General features: G+C 49.5%; 1 protein-coding gene across 1 annotated transcript in view; it reads left to right on the forward strand.

Annotated features, from left to right (window-relative positions):
- The window catches only part of tmem51a (transmembrane protein 51a), a 28,898-nt gene extending 12,033 nt beyond the window's left edge, over positions 1–16,865 (forward strand). The window contains exons 2-3 of the mRNA XM_055659088.1: positions 9,045–9,513; positions 16,346–16,865. Coding sequence (XP_055515063.1) covers positions 9,194–9,513; positions 16,346–16,769 — 744 coding nt within the window. The 5' untranslated portion in view covers positions 9,045–9,193 and the 3' untranslated portion in view covers positions 16,770–16,865. The remainder of the gene's footprint in view (positions 1–9,044; positions 9,514–16,345) is intronic.
- Positions 16,866–19,352: the final 2,487 nt, after the last annotated feature.

The raw sequence follows: 19,352 nt of genomic DNA on the forward strand, positions 1-19,352 counted from the left end.
TAGCAGGATGTAGTTGCCGTGGTAACTGGCAGCAGGCCGAGTTGTAGACTGGCTCCAGTCCTTATCCACCTCCCATGAAGATAGGCGTGCTCAGTTCAGTCTAGTTTATTGTCACATGTACCGAGGTACAGAGAAAAGCTTTTGTAGCGTGCTAACCAGTCAGCGGAAAGACAATACATGATTACAATCGAGCCGTCCACAGATAAAGGGATAAGCTGATCGGAGATAATCCCTGGCCGTTATAAAGCTGATAGTAGTGTAAATCACTACACATTAAGGGCAGTTTACAGGGCTAGTTAACATAACAAACCGTTAGTCTTTGGGGTGTGGGGGGAAACCAGTAGAATATTGTTAGTGTGCCGTGGATCGCAGGTCGGCATGGATTCAGTGTGACTAAGGGCCTGTTTCCACGCTGTATCTCTAATGTAAAGTCTAAATCTGCAGTTCCTTGTTTGTTCCTATTCTGAAGAAGGGTCTAGACCCAAAACGCCATCCATTCCTTGTCTCCAGAGATGCTGCCTGTCCCGCTGAGTTACTCCAGCTTTTTGTGTCTATCTTTGGTATAAACTAGCATCTGCAGTTCCTTTCTGCACGTTGTTCCTTGTTATTAAATATTTTTTAATTTGGGTCTTTGTAAACAACTTTCTTCACGGGATTTCCTTCGCTCCATAGATGCTGCTGCACCCGCTGAGTTTCTCCAGCTTTTTTGTGTACCTTTTCTTCACGGGATAATGCTTTGTGTTTTGACCCTTCAATATTGCCTGGGTCCTCAACGTTAGACTACATTTGCTCAAGAATGCCCATGGCTGCTCATTGGAGCGATTGGAATGTGTTTTGGTCCGATTTATTTTAAGGTCGTGTGTGGATAAAAACATTCAAGGACCCAGGCAGTCGTTCCAGATGTGGCAGAGGTTTACCTGCATCTCCTCCAACCTCACCTATTGCATCCACTGCTCTAGATGTCAGCTGATCTACATCGGCGAGACCAAGCGTAGGCTTGGCGATCGTTTCGCCCAACGCCTCCGCTCGGTCCGCATTAACCAACCTGATCTCCCGGTGGCTCAGCACTTCAACCCCCCCCCCCCCCCCCCCCCCCCCTCCCTCCCATTCCAAATCCCAATCTGACCTTTCTGTCCTGGGCCTCCTCCATGGCCGGAGTGAGGTCCACCGCAAATTGAGGAGCAGCACCTCGTATTCCGCTTGGGCAGAATAGTTTCTCCAGCACTTTTGTCTACCTATGGTGGATGAACATCAGTACAATCAAACCCTACACAAGACCAACAGGTAGTGAAAGATGAGAACGTATATAATGTTACACCTCCAGAGAAACACAGTGTGACACGGAAATCTACAACTACCTGTTAGTGCTTGGAGTCTGTGTCATGGACAATGTCACGTGTACTGAGGTACAGCGAAAAGCTTTTGTTGCGCGCTAACCAGTCAGCAGAAAGACAACACACGATTACAATCGAGCCGTCCACAGTGTACAGATACATGAAAAAGGGAATAACGTTTAGCGCAAGGTAAAACTAGTAAACTCTGAGCAAGGATAATCCGAGGGTCTCCATTGAGGTAGATAGTAGCTCAGGACCGCTCTAGTTGGTGATGGGATGGTTCAGTTGCCTGATAACAGCTGGGAAGAAACTGTCCCTGAATCTAGAGATGTGCGTTTTCACACTTCTGTACCCCTTGCCTGATGGGAGAGGGGGGGGGGGGAAGAGGGGTGAGACTGGTCCTTGATGATGCTGCTGGCCTTGCCGAGGCAGCGTGAGGTGCAGATGGAGTCAGGTTGGTTTGTGCGATGGTCTGGGCTGTGTCCACGATTCTCCGCGTGTGGTAGGCGATGAGGGCACCTCCCTTCCCCCAGATTTGAGAAGTTGTTTTGGGAGCAGAGGTGTGTCGGATATGGGTCAGTTGTGTTACTCATGAACAGCGTAAGCATGGAGGCGGTGATCACAGACACCTGCATTGTTGCAACTAGCATGACTCAGGGTATTGGCAGAGAATGGAGAAGCAAGGAACTGCAGGTGCTGGTTTACAAAAAACAGACAAAGCACAGGAGTAACCCAGCGGGTCAGGCAGCATCGTCAGTCCCTCAAAAATACAGGCACTTAATTAAAAAATGGAAATATTTCTCTCCCATAGTTAATATTTTGAGTTTAATCTACCCCATTTTAAGAAGTTTGGCTCCCGACGAGATTTATATATATATATATATAGAAAAATATTTAGAAAATTTGATATTTAGAATATATATATTAAAAAAAAATACAGCACGGAAAAGGCCATTCGGCCCACATTGTTCATGCTGTGTGTAATGCCAAAACCAATCTCCCTGCCTGCATCTATACAGCCTATCTGCCTCCTCCGCCACCCCTGGCAGTGGGCTCCAATTAACCTACAAACCTGCACGTCTTTGGAGTGTGGGAGGAAACCGGAGCACCCGGAGAAAACCCACGCAGGTCACGGGGAGAACATGCAAACTCCGTACAGACAGCACCCGTAGTCAGGATGGGACCCGGGTCTCTGGTGCTGTGAGGCAGCAACTCTACCGCTGCGCCACCGTGAGGATCTAGATAGAGACGGTTTGAATGCCTGGGAACTTTGAGAAAGACCACAGAAACATAGATTGGTGAATATAAGTTGACGGGATAAAATAGGCGTGGGTGGGGTGGGGGTGTGTGTGGGGGGGGGGTGTGGGGGTGTGTGTGTGTGTGTGTGTGTGTGCAGCATGTGTGTGCGCGCGTGTGTTGGGTGTGTGTGTTGTGGGGGGGGAGGGTGTGTGGTGGTGGGGTGTGGGGCGGGGGGTGTGTGTGTGTGGGCGTGTGTGTGGGGCGTGTGTGTGTGTTGGGTGGGGTGTGTGTGGTGTGTTTGGTGTGTGTGTGTGTGTGTTGTGTTTGTTTGTTTTGGGGTGGGGTGTGTGTGTGTTGGTGTGTGTGTGGGTGTGTGTGTTGGTGTGTGTGGGGGGGTGTGTGTGTTGGTGTGTGTGTGGGGGCGTGTGTGTGTGTGCGTGTGTGTGTGTGGTTGTGGGTGGGTGTGTGTGGGTGTGTGTGTGTTGGTGTGTGTGTGGTGGGTGTGTGTGTGTGTGTGGTGTGTGTGGTGTGTGGTGGTGTGTGTGGGGGGTGTGTGTGTGGGTGTGTGTGGGGGTGTGTGTGTTGGTGTGTGTGTGTGTGGGGGGGTGTGTGTGTGTTTTGATGTGCGTTTGGTTGTTTTTGTGTGTGTATGGGTGTGTGGTGTGTGAGCTGGTGCGTGTGTGTGTGGTGGTGTGTGTGTTGGTGTGTGTGTGTGTGGGGTGTGTGTGTGGGGGTGTGTGTGTTGGTGTGTGTGTGGGGGGGTGTGTGTGGGGGGTGTGTGTGTGTGGTGTGTGTGTGTGTGGTGTGTGTAGGGTAGTGTTGGCGTACGGGGTGATCGCTGGTCGGCGTGGACTCGATGGGCTGAAGGGCCTGTATCTGCACTGTATCTCTAAAGTCTAAAGTACGTTAATGGGAACGTGAATGTGTTTTCAGCCCAGCATGTCGGATGGAAATCTACTGCTGTGCCAGTTGCCGGCTGTACGTTCCACTTTAAAAGTGGGATTTGTATAATTGACGTGCGTGTACACGCCACAAAAAGGGCGGAGGCGTGAATGTTTAGGCTGTTACACGGCACCAGAGTTGCACAACGCTGTGTAAATGTTCAAAGGCCCAGAAATCACTTTAACCTTTAATTCATCACCAAGGTGTTCCCTTTGTTCTAGGGCCAGATTATGTTGGAGTCCTTGCCACAGAGGGCCTGTCCCACTCGGCAACTGCCGGCAACATTGACTGACGTAGCAGGTCACCGGAAAATGCTGACGCGTTGACACGTGCCAATCTTACAGAAACGTACAAAATTCTTAAGGGGTTGGACAGGCTAGATGCAGGAAGATTGTTCCCGATGTTGGGGAAGTCCAGAACAAGGGGTCACACAGTTTAAGGATAAGGGGGAAATCTTTTAGGACCGAGATGAGGAAAACATTTTTCACACAGAGAGTGGTGAATCTGTGGAATTCTCTGCCGCAGAGGGTAGTTGAGGCCACAGTTCATTGGCAATATTTAAGAGGGAGTTAGATGTGGCCCTTGTGGCTAAAGGGATCAGAGGGTATGGAGAGAAGGCAGGTGCAGGATACTGAGTTGGATGATCAGCCATGATCATATTCAATGGCGGTGCAGGCTTGAAGGGCCTATTTTCCTCATCTCGGTCCTAAAAGACTTCCCCCTTATCCTTAAACTGTGACCCCTTGTTCTGGACTTCCCCAACATCGGGAATAATCTTCCTGCATCTAGCCTGTCCCACCCCTTAAGAATTTTGTAAATTTCTATAAGATCCCCCCCCTCAATCTTCTAAATTCTAGCGAGTACAAGCCGAGTCTATCCAGTCTTTCTTCATATGAGAGTCCTGACATCCCAGGAATCAGTCTGGTGAACCATCTCTGTACTCCCTCTATGGCAAGAATGTCTTTCCTCAGATTATGGGGAAATTATGGAATTATGGGGAGATTATGGAAGATTTTTGTCTACCTTCAGTAAGTGTTTGGGCGTTTCTTAGTACAAACGCATTCCTCCAATACTTAATGAGATTGGCCTCCGGTTATCTGTGGAGTATTATTTGCCCAGGCATGTGAAGTTGCAATACGTGTATCTGTTCCCTTAAAATGTAACTTCCTTACAAATCATTCACGAGAATTGCTTTTGGCCCTTTCTTCTTCTCTTTGGAAGGAGGAGGGTTGGTTTGGTTTTAGTTTAGCGATGCGGCGTGGAAACTGGCCCTTCGGCCCCTCGAGTCCGTGCCGACCCGCGATCCACGCGCCTTAACCCTGTCCTTCACGCACTCGAGACAATTTACATTGACACCAAGCCAACTAGTCTACAAACCTGCACGTCTTTGGAGTGTGGGAGGAAACCCGAAGATCTCGGAGAAAACCCACGCAGGTCACGGGGAGGAAACATGCAAACTCCGTAAGGACAGCACCCGTGGTCAGGATCGAACCTGGGTCTCTGGCGCTGTGAGGCAGCAACTCTACTGCTGTGCCACCGTGCTGCCCCTGAAGTTACTGATGTGTAAAATGTAACTTCCTGATGGATCATCTGTGGGGAATTGAATTTTCTCTCTGGAAGGAGGAGAAAGGTCCCAAAGTGGGTGGTGGAGGCAGATGTGATAGTGGTGTTTAAGAGGCTTTTAGACGTGCATCAGCTTGGCTCACTGTCTCATCCACCAGTCAACCCCTTCTCCTCCTGTATCCACCCAGCACTTGCTTGACCTCGCCTACCTCGCCTCTTCCCCTCACCTCTTTAGGTGTAGATCTTCCAACCTACCTCATTGCAACCTGTGTCGTTTTTTTCTTCTGCACTTCCTCTGTTGCCGTAACACTTTAGAAGCGAGAAGGGGGGGGGAGGGGGGAGAGACCCTCATTGAAACTTCCTGAACAGTGAAAGGCTCGGAATGTGTGAATGTGAAGAGGATGTTTCCACTAGTGGGAGAGTCTAGGACTAGAGGTCACAGCCTCAGAATAAAAGGACGTTCCTTTAGGAAGGAGATGAGGAGGAATTTCTTTAGTCAGAGGGCGGTGAATCTGTGGAATTCTTTGCCACAGACGGCGGTGGAGGCCACAAGTCAGTGGATATTTTTAAGGCAGAGATGGATAGATTCTTGATTAGTGCGGGTGTCAGGGATTATGGGGAGAAGGCAGGAGAATGGGGTTGGGAGGGAGAGATAGATCAGCCATGATTGAATGGCGGAGTAGATTAGATGGGCCGAATGGACTAAATCTGCTCCTATCCCTTACCAACATGAACTAGAACACTACACTCTAGGTATTTGTCTCTTTAAACTCTGTGTGTTCTTGTGTACGGCTTAGTTGGAATTGTAGTTTGATTTGACAGTGTAGCACGCAACAAAACCACCTCACCATCATCAACTAATATCAATAGCAAAGGTTCACAGGAGTGTGCTTGTGGATGATCTCAGTAACTTCAGACTGAAGAAGGGTCTCCACCCGAAACGTCACCCATTCTGTCCCTCCAGAGATGCTGCCTGTCCCGCTGAGTTACTCCAGCGTTTTGTGTCTATCTTCAGTGTAAACCAGCATCTGCAGTTCCTTCCTACACACAGGGCGTCGGGAGTTATTGGGTTGGTTGGGGGCAGAGTAGACTAGATGGGTCAAATGGCCTAATTCTGCTCCAGGAACTTATGAACTGATGAAGATGAGTGGCTTTTGGCGGTTGAGGTGTCAAGATCAAACGAGGCCTTGTCGGATCAGACACGGCGGTGTACTGATTGAGTCGTTAGTGTGTGTGTGTGCACAGGTTTGGCCGACAGGCTCAAAGTCCAGCAACAAACACTCCCTTTACTCCAGCAAGCACATGGTGTTGGGAGTGCAAGACTGCCCCTTGTTCCAGACTGCAGAATCACATTTCAATTACTACCCCGATACACTGATAATAATTTTATCTCTGTGTTGCATAGTAATATTCATTTAAACAAGCAGGTGTGTTTTAACAGGGCCTTGGTGTGTCGGGTTTTAGTTTTAGAGTTACAGCGCGGAAACAGGCCCTTCAGCCCATCGAGTCCACACAGACCAGCGATCCCCGCACGCTAACACCACCCGACACACAACTAGGGACAGTTTTTAAATTTATAGCCAAGCCGATTAACCTACAAACCTGTACGTCTTTGGAGTGTGGGAGGAAACTGGAGATCCTGGAGAAAACCCACGCAGGTCACGGGGAGAAAACGTGCAAACTCCGTACAGACAGCACCCGTCGTCGGGATCGAACCCGGGTCTTTGGCGCTGTGAGGCAGCAACTCTACCACCGTGCTGCCCCGGTGAGCAGAATGAACGAGGCTGGATGTCACCTGTGATGTACCTGGAGCCAGTCTTGGTGCCAGGTGACCTATCTGCCCCTGGGCTGCCTGCACCGACAGACTGAGGCCAAACACTAATTGGAGGAACAGCACCTCGTATCTCACTGGGGCAGCTTACACCCCAGCGGTGTGAACATTGACTTCTCTAACTCTAAGTAACCCTTGCATCCCCTCCCTCTCCATCCCTCCCCCATCCAAGTCATACAAGATTCAAAGTCGTCTTGGTGAGTCTCATAGTCGAACTCATTCTAGCCCACAGCTAAGGAATGGCCTATTTCCTTTATCATTGTTACTATTTTTTGCACGTCTTTCATTCATTTGTTCCATATCCAGAGCTAGATAGGGCTGTTAAAGATAGCGGAGTCAGGGGATATGGGGAGAAGGCAGGAACGGGGTACTGATTGGGGATGATCAGCTATGATCACATTGAATGGCGGTGCTGGCTCGAAGGGCCGAATGGCCTCTACTCCTGCACCTATTGTCTATTGTCTATTTCTCTACCATGATCATATTGAATGGCGGTGCAGGCTCGAAGGGCCGAATGGCCTACTCCTGCACCTAATTTCTATGTTTCTATGTTTCTACATCACTGTCTATATCTCGCCTTTCCCTCTCCCCTGACTCTCAGTCTGAAGGATCTCAACCCAAAATATCGCCCATTCCTTCTCTCCAGAGATGCTGCCTGGCCCGCTGAGTTACTCCAGCATTTGGTGTCTATCTTCGGTTTAATATAAGATATGGGTCTCGCCATGCCAACCAAATCAGCTCAAATAAGTCAAGATAAGGAACTGCAGACGCTGGTTTACACAAAATGGGAACAAAATGCTGGAGTAACTCAGTGGGTCAGGCAGCATCTGTGGAGAACACGGATAGGTGACGTTTCACAGAGTGCTTGGAGTAACTCAGCGGGTCAGGCAGCATCTGTGGAGAACATGGATAGGTGACGTTTCACAGAATGCTGGAGTAACTCAGCGGGTCAGGCAGCATCTGTGGAGAACATGGATAGGTGACGTTTCAGAGTGCTGGAGTAACTCAGCAGGTCAGGCAGCATCTGTGGAGAACATGGATAGGTGACGTTTCACAGAATGCTGGAGTAACTCAGCGGGTCAGGCAGCATCTGTGGAGAACATGGATAGGTGACGTTTCAGAGTGCTGGAGTAACTCAGTGGGTCAGGCAGCATCTGTGGAGAACATGGATAGGTGACGTTTCACAGAGTGCTGGAGTAACTCAGCGGGTCAGGCAGCATCTGTGGAGGACATGGATAGGTGACATTTCACAGAGTGCTGGAGTAACTCAGCGGGTCAGGCAGCATCTGTGGAGAACATGGATAGGTGACGCTTTGGGTCGGGGTCTACCTGTGTCCTTGCCTGCCCGTGTGTGTGTGTAAGTGTGTTCACCTCCTGTGAAGTGGCTCAAATCTTCTACAATGTTAAAGATAGGGAGAAAGCTACAATTGTCAGCATTTGCAAATGGCATTGAAATGGTTGAAAAATGATCAGATGAGGGAACAATGTGATGGAGGTTTATTTTTTAATAAGCACAGCTGTGTCTGTAGCTAAACCTTGCGTTGAATAAAACTGATATCTAGATTTAAAAGTGTTTAAGGAGGAACTGCAGAAGGGTTTCGGCCCGAAACGTTGCCTATTTCCTTCGCTCCATGCAAAGAGTTGAACAATTTCCACTATAGGAAATAGACAAAGTTTCGGGCCGAGACCCTGAAGGAAATAGACAACGTTTCGGGCCGAAACCCTAAGGAAATAGGTAACGTTTTGGGCCAAAACCCTAAGGAAATGGGTAACATTTCGGGCCGAAACCCTAAGGAAATAGGTAATGTTTCGGGCAAAAACCCTAAGGAAATAGGCAACGTTTCGGGCCAAAACCCTAAGGAAATAGGTAACGTTTTGGGTCGAAACCCTAAGGAAATATGTAACGTTTCGGGCCGAAACCCTGAAGGAAATAGGTAATGTTTCGGGCCAAAACCCTAAGGAAATAGGTAACGTTTCGGGTCAAAACCCTTCCGGGTTTCGGCCCGAAACGTTGCCTATTTCCTTCGCTCCACATCGATGCTGCTGCACCCGCTGAGTTTCTCCAGCTTTTTTTGTCTACCTTCTAGATTTAAAATCTCAGTTTAACTAACAGGTGTGAATTGCTCTGTTTACAGGTTCGGCCATGAGGTGAGGATTTGAAGGTCGGTCTGTGGAGGCGGTTTACTTCCTGGCGGAGCGGCCCATTTCCACGTGCGTGAGTGTGCGATGTAATGACGCAAGTGTGGCCCAGGACGGCGTGAGATTCCCCCGCCCGCGGGAGCCCATGGCCTCCGAAGGTTCCAGCGGGATTTCGTACGCGCTGACTGCCCTGGGCGTGGGCATGTTGGCCCTGGGCATCCTGATGATGGTGTGGAGCATGGTGCCGGGCTTCGGCAAGGACGACGGCGCCCAGGGCAGCAACAGCAGCTCAGCCGCCACGGAGGAGTCCAAGCACAAAGTGTCGCAGATCTCCTACATCTTGTGTGCCGGGGGCGTCTCTCTGCTGCTCATCTCCATCTGCCTCAGCGTGCGGGAGAAGAAACGGCGGAGGGCGCAGGAGGGAGCGGCGGGCGTGCACGCGGAGGCGGCCATATTGCCGGAGGGGTACGTAGACAGTTGTTTATTTCCAGAGTCATCGTCTCTCTCCCCTCCCCCGTCTGATGGAGAGAGAGGGGGAGGGGGTGGAAAGACGGCAGGTACTTTGGACCAATATTAATGTAGTTGAGCATATTTAGACTACCTTAAGAGTTTAAGGTCTGCAGAGTCCCAATCCAGAATTACCAATCCATGCTCTCCAGCTATTGCCATGCTACCTGCACCAGACTGTCCAAATAAGATTATTAAGGGTACACAAAATTGCTGGGGAAACTCAGCGGGTGCAGCAGCATCTATGTGGAGCGAAGGCCTATTTCCTTCGCCTATTTCCTTCGCTCCACATAGATGCTGCTGCACCCGCTGAGTTTCTCCAGCTTTTTTGTCTACCGACAATTCTTTCCTTGTCAGGCGCAGTCTTTGGTCTGAATAAACGTTACCTATTTCCACCGCCCAAATGCACCAAGCTTCTCCGCTAGATACACAAGTTCTTCAACGCCTTCTCTGTGTAGAAAGGAACTCCAGAGGTAGAGAAAAGTGCTGGAGAAACTCAGCGGGTGCAGCAGCATCTATGTGGAGCGAAGGAAATAGGCAACGTTTCGGGCCGAAACCCTTACGGGTTTCGACCCGAAACGTTGCCTATTTCCTATAGTGGAGATTGTTCAACTCTTTGCATGGAGCGAAGGAAATAGGCAAACGTTGCCTATTTCCTTCGCTCCACACAGATGCTGCTGCACCCGCTGAGTTTCTCCAGCAATCTTGTGTACCTTCGATCTTAGAAACATAGAAACATAGAAATTAGGTGCAGGAGTAGGCCATTCGGCCCTTCGAGCCTGCACCGCCATTCAATATGATCATGGCTGATCATCCAACTCAGTATCCCGTACCTGCCTTCTCTCCAAACCCCCTGATCCCCTTAGCCACAAGGGCCACATCTAACTCCCTCTTAAATATAGCCAATGAACTGGCCTCAACTACCCTCTGTGGCAGAGAGTTCCAGAGATTCACCACTCTCTGCGTGAAAAAAGTTCTTCTCATCTCGGTTTTAAAGGATTTCCCCCTTATCCTTAAGCTGTGAAGCATCTGCAGTTCCTTCTTGAACACTAAGATTATTAGGGGCTTGGACATGCTAGAGGCAGGAAACTTGCTCCCGATCTTGGGGGAGTCCAGAACCAGGGGCCGCACACAGTTTAAGAATAAGGGGTAAGCCATTTAGAACGGAGACGAGGAAACACTTATTCTTACAGAGAGTGGTGTGAGTCTGTGGAATTCTCTGCCTCAGAGGGTGGAGGGGAGGCCGGTTCTCTGGATGCTTTCAAGAGAGAGCTAGATAGGGCTCTTAAAGATAGCGGAGTCAGGGGATATGGGGAGAAGGCAGGAACGGGGTAGTGATTACATAGAAACATAGAAAATAGGTGCAGGAGTAGAGGCCATTCGGCCCTTCGAGCCTGCACCATTCGCCATTCAATATGATCATGGCTGATCATCCAACTCAGTATCCCCTACCTGCCTTCTCTCCATACCCCCTGATCCCTTCAGCCACAAGGGCCACATCTAACTCCCTCTTAAATATAGCCAATGAACTGGCCTCAACTACCCACTGTGGCAGAGAGTTCCAGAGATTCACCACTCTCTGTGTGAAAAATGTTCTCCTCATCTGGGTTTTAAAGGATTTCCCCCTTATCCTTAAGCTGTGACCCCTTGTCCTGGACTTCCCTAACATCGGGAACAATCTTCCTGCATCTAGCCTGTCCAACCCCTTAAGAATTTTGTACGTTTCTATAAGATCCCCTCTCAATCTCCTAAATTCTAGAGTGATTGGGGATGATCAGCCATGATCACATTGAATGGCGGTGCTGGCTTGAAGGGCCGAATGGCCTCCTCCTACAGCTGTGGGCTGGAGCCTTCAGAAGGCTCTCGAAACGAAACGTCACCCATTCCTTCTCCCGGAGATGCTGCCTGTCCCGCTGAGTTACTCCAGCATTGCTGAGTGGAGCAGCTCTGCCACCTAGTGGCCACCCCATCTCCTCCCTCTCATCTTCACAGACTGTGGCTGCATCCACTTGCTTTCCAGGAAAGGCGATGTGGACTGAGCAGCAGAGATCTCTCGTCTAGATACCCGTCATGGTGACCCAGTTAAGGGCCTGTCCCACTTGCGAGATCGCGTGACGCATGTATGGCAGTCGCCCAAAGGGTCGTACCTTTTTCTGCTCGCCGCTGGATTTTTGACACGTTGAACATTTTCGGCGACCTGCTGCTGTGAGCGGTGCCGGCAAATCATATAACCATATAACCAGCACATCCTTCCTCAGATATGGGGCCCAAATCTGCTCCCAGTACTCCAAATGCAGCCTGACCAGCGCCTTGTAGAGCCTCAGCGTTTCATCTCTGTTTTTGTATTCCATATAACCATATAACAATTACAGCACGGAAACAGGCCATCTCGACCCTTCTAGTCCGTGCCGAACACATAATCTCCCCTAGTCCCACCTACCTGCGCTCAGACCATAACCCTCCATTTCCTTCCCATCCATATAACTGTCCAATTTATTTTTAAATGATAAAAACGAACCTGCCTCCACCACCTTCACTGGAAGCTCATTCCACACAGCTACCACTCTCTGAGTAAAGAAGTTCCCCCTCATGTTACCCCTAAACTTCAGTCCCTTAATTCTCATGTCATGTCCCCTTGTTTGAATCTTCCCTACTCTCAGTGGGAAAAGCTTTTCCACGTCAACTCTGTCTATCCCTCTCATCATTTAAAAAACCTCTATCAAGTCCCCCCTTAACCTTCTGCGCTCCAAAGAATAAAGCCCTAACTTGTTCAACCTTTCTCTGTAACTTAGTTGCTGAAACCCAGGCAACATTCTAGTAAATCGCCAAGAAAATCTCGTAAGTGGGACGGGCTCTTTAAGTGGACAGACGGGGAGGTATCGGGGAGTTCCAGCTCGACACAATACTGCTGCACGCTGGATTTATAAAGTCAAGCATTAAGTCATCATGGCACACTCACAGGATTTTTAATCAACTTTTATTTGCTCATATTTGACTTGTAGAGAGAGGCTGGAAACAGGGGATTCGAGAACCAAAGGTCACAGCTACAGAAGGCAGCCGGGGGCTGATTCACTGGATGTATTCAAGAGAGTTAGATTTAGCTCTTAGGGCTAACGGAATCAAGGGATATGGGGGAGAAGGCAGGAACTTACAAAATTCTTAAGGGGTTGGACAGGCTAGATGCAGGAAGATTGTTCCCGATGTTGGGGAAGTCCAGGACAAGGGGTCACAGCTTAAGGATAAGGGGGAAATCCTTTAAAACCGAGATGAGAAGAACTTTTTTCACACAGAGAGTGGTGAATCTCTGGAACTCTCTGCCACAGAGGGTAGTCGAGGCCACAGTTCATTGGCTATATTTAAGAGGGAGTTAGATGTGGCCCTTGTGGCTAAGGGGATCAGGGGGTATGGAGAGAAGGCAGGTACGGGATACTGAGTTGGATGATCAGCCAAAAACTCAGCGCGTGCAGCAGCATCTATGGAGCGAAGGAAATAGGCAACGTTTCGTCCCGAAACCCTTTGGGTTTCGACCCGAAACGTTGCCTATTTCCTTTGGGTTTCGGCCCCATTTGAGGCCAGTTGAGGCCAGTTCATTGGCTATATTTAAGAGGGAGTTAGATGTGGTCCTTGTGGGTAAAGGGATCGGGGGTATGGAGAGAAGGCAGGTACGGGATACTGAGTTGGATGATCAGCCATGATCATATTGAATGGCGGTGCAGGCTCGAAGGGCCGAATGGCCTCTGCTCCTGCACCTATTTTCTATGTTTCTATGAATGGGGTACTGATTTTGGATGATCAGCCGTGATCATTTTGAATGGCGGTGCAGGCTCGAAGGGCCGAATGGCCTTTCCACTGCACCTATTTTCTATGTTTATAACGGAGTGGGATTAATGTCGACGGGTGCTGGCTGGTTAGTGCCGATTTGATGGACCAAAGAGCTGTTGGACTCCTATAGACTTTAAAGATACAGTGCGGAAACAGGCCCTTCGGCCCACCGAGTCCGTGCAGACCAGCTATCCCTGCACACCAACACTATCCGACACACACTGGGGACAACTTACAGTTTTACAGGAGCTAATTAATCTAAAACCCTGTACGCCTTTGGAGTGTGGAGGGAAACCAGAGCACCCGGAGAAAACCCGCACAGGTCACAGGGAGAACGTGCAAACTCCGTACAGACAGCACCTGTAGTCGGGATCGAACTGGGGTGGTCTCTGTAAGGCAGCAACTCTACCGCTGTGGCACCCCTAAAGAATTTGATTCCAATTTTGGTTTTTCACCAACCAATAGCAACTTCGTTTTGAAGCAACCTGCTAACTCTGGGTCTATCATTAATTGGAACTTCTGATATTTTACCGGGTTTTTAAATCCAAAACAGCGCAACTTTCAATATCCACAGTCCCTAATCTGTGGTTTGTTGTGACTGTGTGTCTTAGTTATTTCTAGAGTTTCACTTTATCTCTGAAGGGTTATTGAATCAAGGGTTATTGACTGAAACATTAACCATGTGTCCACATGTGATGCTTGACACGCTCAGTATTTCTCTCTTGTTTCTTCATATTTTCACCATCGGTGAATTATCTGGTGCGATTGCATTGTTAAACATTGCAGAGTGTTGTCAAATGCTGCTCCTAGCCTCTGGAACACAGCCCCTGCTTCCTCGAACACTGCGAAGGGTTCTGGTGAGACCACATCTGGAGTATTGCCGTCCAGTTTTGGTCTCCTAATTTGAGGAAGGACATCCTTGTGATTGAGGCAGTGCAGCATAGGTTCACCAGATTGATCCCTGGGATGGCGGGACTGTCATATGAGGAAAGATTGAAAAGACTAGGCTTGTATTCACTGGAGTTTAGAAGGATGAGGGGAGGGATCTTATAGAAACATATAAAATTATAAAAGGGCAGGACATTTTCCCAATGTTGGGCGAGTCCAGAACCAGGGGCCACACACACAGTCTTAGTATAAAGGGGAGGCCATTTAAGACTGAGGTGAGAAAAAACTTTTTCACCCAGAGAGTTGTGAATTTGTGGAATTCTCTGCCACAGAGGGCAGTGGCGGCCAAGTCATTGGATGGATTTAAGAGAGAGTTAGATAGAGCTCTGGGGGCTAGTGGAGTCAAGGGATATGGGGAGAAGGCAGGCACGGGTTATTGGTTGTAGATGATCACAATGAATGGCGGTGCTGGCTCGAAGGGCCGAATGGCCTCCTCCTGCACCAATTTTCTATCTTTTACCCCACGCTGGCCTCGATGCCCTATCTACACTAGTCCCACCTGCCCGCGTGTGGCCCATATCCATCTAAACCTGTCCTATCCATGTACCTGTTTAAATTTCGCAATAGTCCTTGCCTCAACTACCTTCTCCGGCAGCTCGTTCCATCCACCCACTATTGTTCCATCCACCCACCAACCTTTGTGTAAAAATAAAAGTTGCCCCTCGTAGATTCCGATTCAATCTCCCCCCCCCCCCCCCCCCCCCCCTTAAACCTATGTCCTCTGGTTCTCGATTAGCCGACTCTGGGCAAGAGACTGTATTTATCAGATCTATATATAGATATATAGAAAGATATAGAAAAATAGGTGCAGGAGGTGGCCATTCGGCCCTTTGAGCCAGCACTGCCATTCAATATAATCATGGCTGATCATCCAAAATCAGTACCCCGCTCCTGCTTTCTCCCCATACCCCTTGATTCCTTTAACCCCAAGAGCTAAATCTAACTCTCTCTTGAAAACATCCAGTGAATTGGCCTCCACTGCCTTCTGTGGCAGAGATTTCCACAGATTCACAACTCTCTGGGTGAAAATGTTTTTCCTCATCTCAGTCCTAAATGGCCGACCCCTTATTCTTAAACTGTGTGACCCCTGATTCTGGACTCCCCCAACATCGGAAACATTTTTCCTGGATCTAGCCTGTCCAATCCTTTAAGAATTTTATGTGTTTCTTTAAGGTCTACTACCATTCTTCTAAATTCCAGTGAATACAAGCCTAGTCGATCCATTCTTTCATCGTATGTTAGTCCCGCCATCCCGGGAAATAACCTGGTGAACCTACGCTGTCCTTCCTCAAATTCGGAGACCAAAATTGCACACGAGACTCCAGGTGCGGTCTCACCAGGGCCCTGTACAACTGCAGTAGGACTTCCTCGCTCCTAGACTCAAATCCTCTCGCAACGAAGGCCAACACGCCATTTTGAGGGATATGGGCCAAATGCGGGAAGGTGGGACTAGTATCGACGGGGCATACGTTCATAAGTGATAGGAGCAGAATTAGGCCATTCGGCCCATCAAGTCGACTACACCATTCATCATGGATGATCTATCTCTCCCTCCTAACCCCATTCTCCTGCCTTCTCCCCACAACCCCCGACACCCGTACTAATCGAGAATCTATCTATCTCTGCCGTAAAGATATCCACTGACTTGTGGCCTCCACAGCCGTCCGTGGCAATGAATTCCACAGATTCACCACCCTCTGACTAAAGAGATTCCTCCTCATCTCCTTCCTAAAGGAATGTCCTTTAATTCTGAGGCTACGGCCTCTAGTCCTAGACTCTCCCACTGGTGGAAACATCCACTGCACATCCACTCTATCCAGGCCTTTCACTATGCAGTAAGATCCAATGTGATCCCCGCTCATTGTGCTACACTCCAGCGAGGGCAGCCATCTTGGTAAGCATGGGCAATCAGTGTTGCTCTCTAAAGCAGCAACTTAACACAAGGGCACGTTGCCTCGTGCCTGCAGTTTGGGCGATAGATAACCTTGGCATTTCTCTCTCTCTCTCTCTCTCTCGGCAGAGATGTGGACGGTGAAACCCGCCTGGCTGTTCCCACGTACGATGAAGTGATGCAAGGAGACGGCGTCCTCTCACCGGAGAGCCCCGACGCATCTGGCGGAGGAGAGCCCAACCTCGTCTCGCTCCCCTCCTACGAGTCGCTGGTGGACGTCGGCCTGCCCTCGTCATCGTCCAACGAGGTCTCGGCAGCCGCCAGCGCAGTCCCCAGCGCGGAGGCACGGAGCGCCAGGCCCGCCCCTCGCACGGGGCGCAGGTTCAGCTCCAAGAAGATCCGTCGGATCCTCTCCGACAAGTCCCACCTCAAGAGGTTTAGACTCAACCTGAGCAGCACGAACACTACAGTGGTCAACCTGGAGCCCCTCACCCCTCCCCCTCTGTACGAGGACGGAGTGGAGAAGAGCTTTGCGAACGCAAAGCCGTCCTGAGTTGCTGCAGCCGCCAATGTCCAGCCTGCAGCCAATGTCCAGCCTGCAGCCAATGTCCAGCCTGCAGCCAATGTCCAGACTGCAGCCAATGTCCAGCCTGCATCACTACATATCTACCATGTCTCTTGAGAATCTGATGGATTCCATCTGTGTTCATGTTGTACAGAAACTTTACATGTGAGGTGTGTCCTAGATTGACTGTTGCTTAGTCCCAATTCTCCCTACTCCCCCAGTTCCTGTATTCAAACCAAACGGTTCGGTTCCACTTCAACAGTGCCTGAGGTATCGGAATTTCCGCCTGGGATTTGGGGCGGGATTGATCCGAGGGTTCATCCCAATACACACTCGTTACTCCGGCACGATATTAATGTCCGAGTGACTCGTCCGTCAAAGGAACTTGTGAGGAAGGAGACCGCTGTTTAAACATTCTTCCCCTTTACAAACTATTTCTCCCCCGTTTTAATGAGTTTGGCCCAAAACTGATAGATGGGACAAGTTGGATTCAGAAGCCTTAAGAAATAACTAATATAATTCTAGACGATGTTTGTCCCGTAAGCTTTGGATTAATGGGAAATTCCAGACTGGATGCTTTCCCCAAGGAACACATTCCTGTTCTCAGGAGGGGAGTTGGGGCTTTTGTGGTCTGGGTCCAACAGTCTCGGTCTCACTCACCGGGCAGCCTCCGACCTTTTGCCCGCCAATGTCCAGAGATTTGGGTTTTGTGATTCCAGGACCCTTGTGTTTGGGGGAGGAGATGAGATGAACAGCTCCACGTAGATGTTAGAGAGAAACCTGCTGTTGCCTCTTTACCGTGCTTGTCCATTTGCCAAATTGGGAAGTGTGGGTCCCTGATGATGTTTGCAGTGGAATAACCTGGTCACTGAAACGCTGTGAGATTGGATGCTCCCTTGAAAGATCACCACTCCCTCTCTCATGCCCGCAGGATCGGATGATGAAATTATTAGTTAAAATTCACAGTAGGGTCTCTCGGATGAATAACATTCTGTACAGGTAGCCAATGACAACACCTGTTGTGTTCCCCAAACACTGTGGGCAGAACATGGCAGTGGTTGAATATCTGGGTAGTTTTGTGGTCTTGCTAAACGTTAGAGTTAGCTCTGGCGCCCAGCGGCCACGTGGATATTTGCGTACTTCAGAGGGAATTGAAGTGTTTAGATCATGTATATTGTTAGCAGGAACATTGTGGTGTTGACTGAGCTCTCTGGTTCCATGCAACTTGTAAGCATTTTCACACTCCCGGCTAATCACTTGAACTTGGGGCGTTGCCGAACTCTTTGGAGAAGATGGGACTAGTGTAGGATCTGGCTGTGTCGGACGTCAGGATTCTCGTCGGTTCGATGTTGTGAACATTCCTCTCACCTCTGCTATCCGGCTCTTGAAGGGTGCGGTTTAAATTCCAAGGAATAATCGGCCGGTAAATGACCACGGAACACTTTGTCCATCCATGGGGCCAATGTTCCAGCCAAGTTTTATCCCACAGACACACACACACACAAAGTGCTGGAGTGACTCAGCGGGCCAGGCAACATCTCTGGAGAAAATGGTTGAGTGATGTTCTGGATCGGGACCCTTCTTCAGACTTCAGTCCCGACCTGAAACACCGCTCATTCTGTTTCTCCAGAGATGCTGCCTGACCCGCAGAGTTACTCCAGCACTTCAGCATATACCAGCATCTGCAGTTCCTTCGTCCACATTTTATTCCGTTCCCCTATTTCCCCCCCCCTTGCCACTTCCTCAACGTGAAGAGGGATCGGGACGATGGAAGTCACTACACGGCCATTTTAGGGAGCACTAAAACGTACTTTAGTTTCTCTTCTTGTCCATCCCCAAAGCACGCACACGGACACGCACACGCACACGGACACACGCACACACTCACACACACGCACACACACACTCACACATGCACACACTCACTCAAATGCACACACCCACTCTCACTCGCACATGCATGCACCCGCTGTCACTCACTTGCACACAAGCGCGCACACACTCACTCACGTATGCACCCACTCACACTCACTCGCACCCACACACACTCACGCATGCACCCACGCACACTCACTCGCAAGCACATACCCGCTCTCACTCACTTGTGCACACGTGCACCCATGCACACTCACTCACGCGCACGCATGCACTCACTCACGTGCACCCATGCAAATTCACTCACATGCACGCACACAACCGCACTCACTTGTGCACACACACACACACACACACACACACACTACGAGTAATTGTTGAGCTTGGAGCTTAAAGCCAGCTCAGCATTAATATTGATGCGTATGAAGACGATACCAACCGGTGACATTTCCTGACTTGCCCTCTCACATTTCACTTTGTTACACTTTGTCTGAACAAAGTCCCAATGTTCCCATTTGGAGTTTACATGCGACATTTTGCTTTGTCAGCACCATGTGGTTCCGAAGTAAAACATTGTTACATGTGCATTCTGTAATCCTAAGCCTTGCTGAGCCGTTGTCTGAAATACTCCATCGTTCACCATTTGGCCAGCGTGATATTACTCTTCGAGCCTAAACTGCAACCCTCTGCAATAGT

This window comes from Leucoraja erinacea, chromosome 30 (assembly GCF_028641065.1).
Source record: "Leucoraja erinacea ecotype New England chromosome 30, Leri_hhj_1, whole genome shotgun sequence".
Lineage (NCBI taxonomy): Eukaryota > Metazoa > Chordata > Chondrichthyes > Rajiformes > Rajidae > Leucoraja > Leucoraja erinaceus.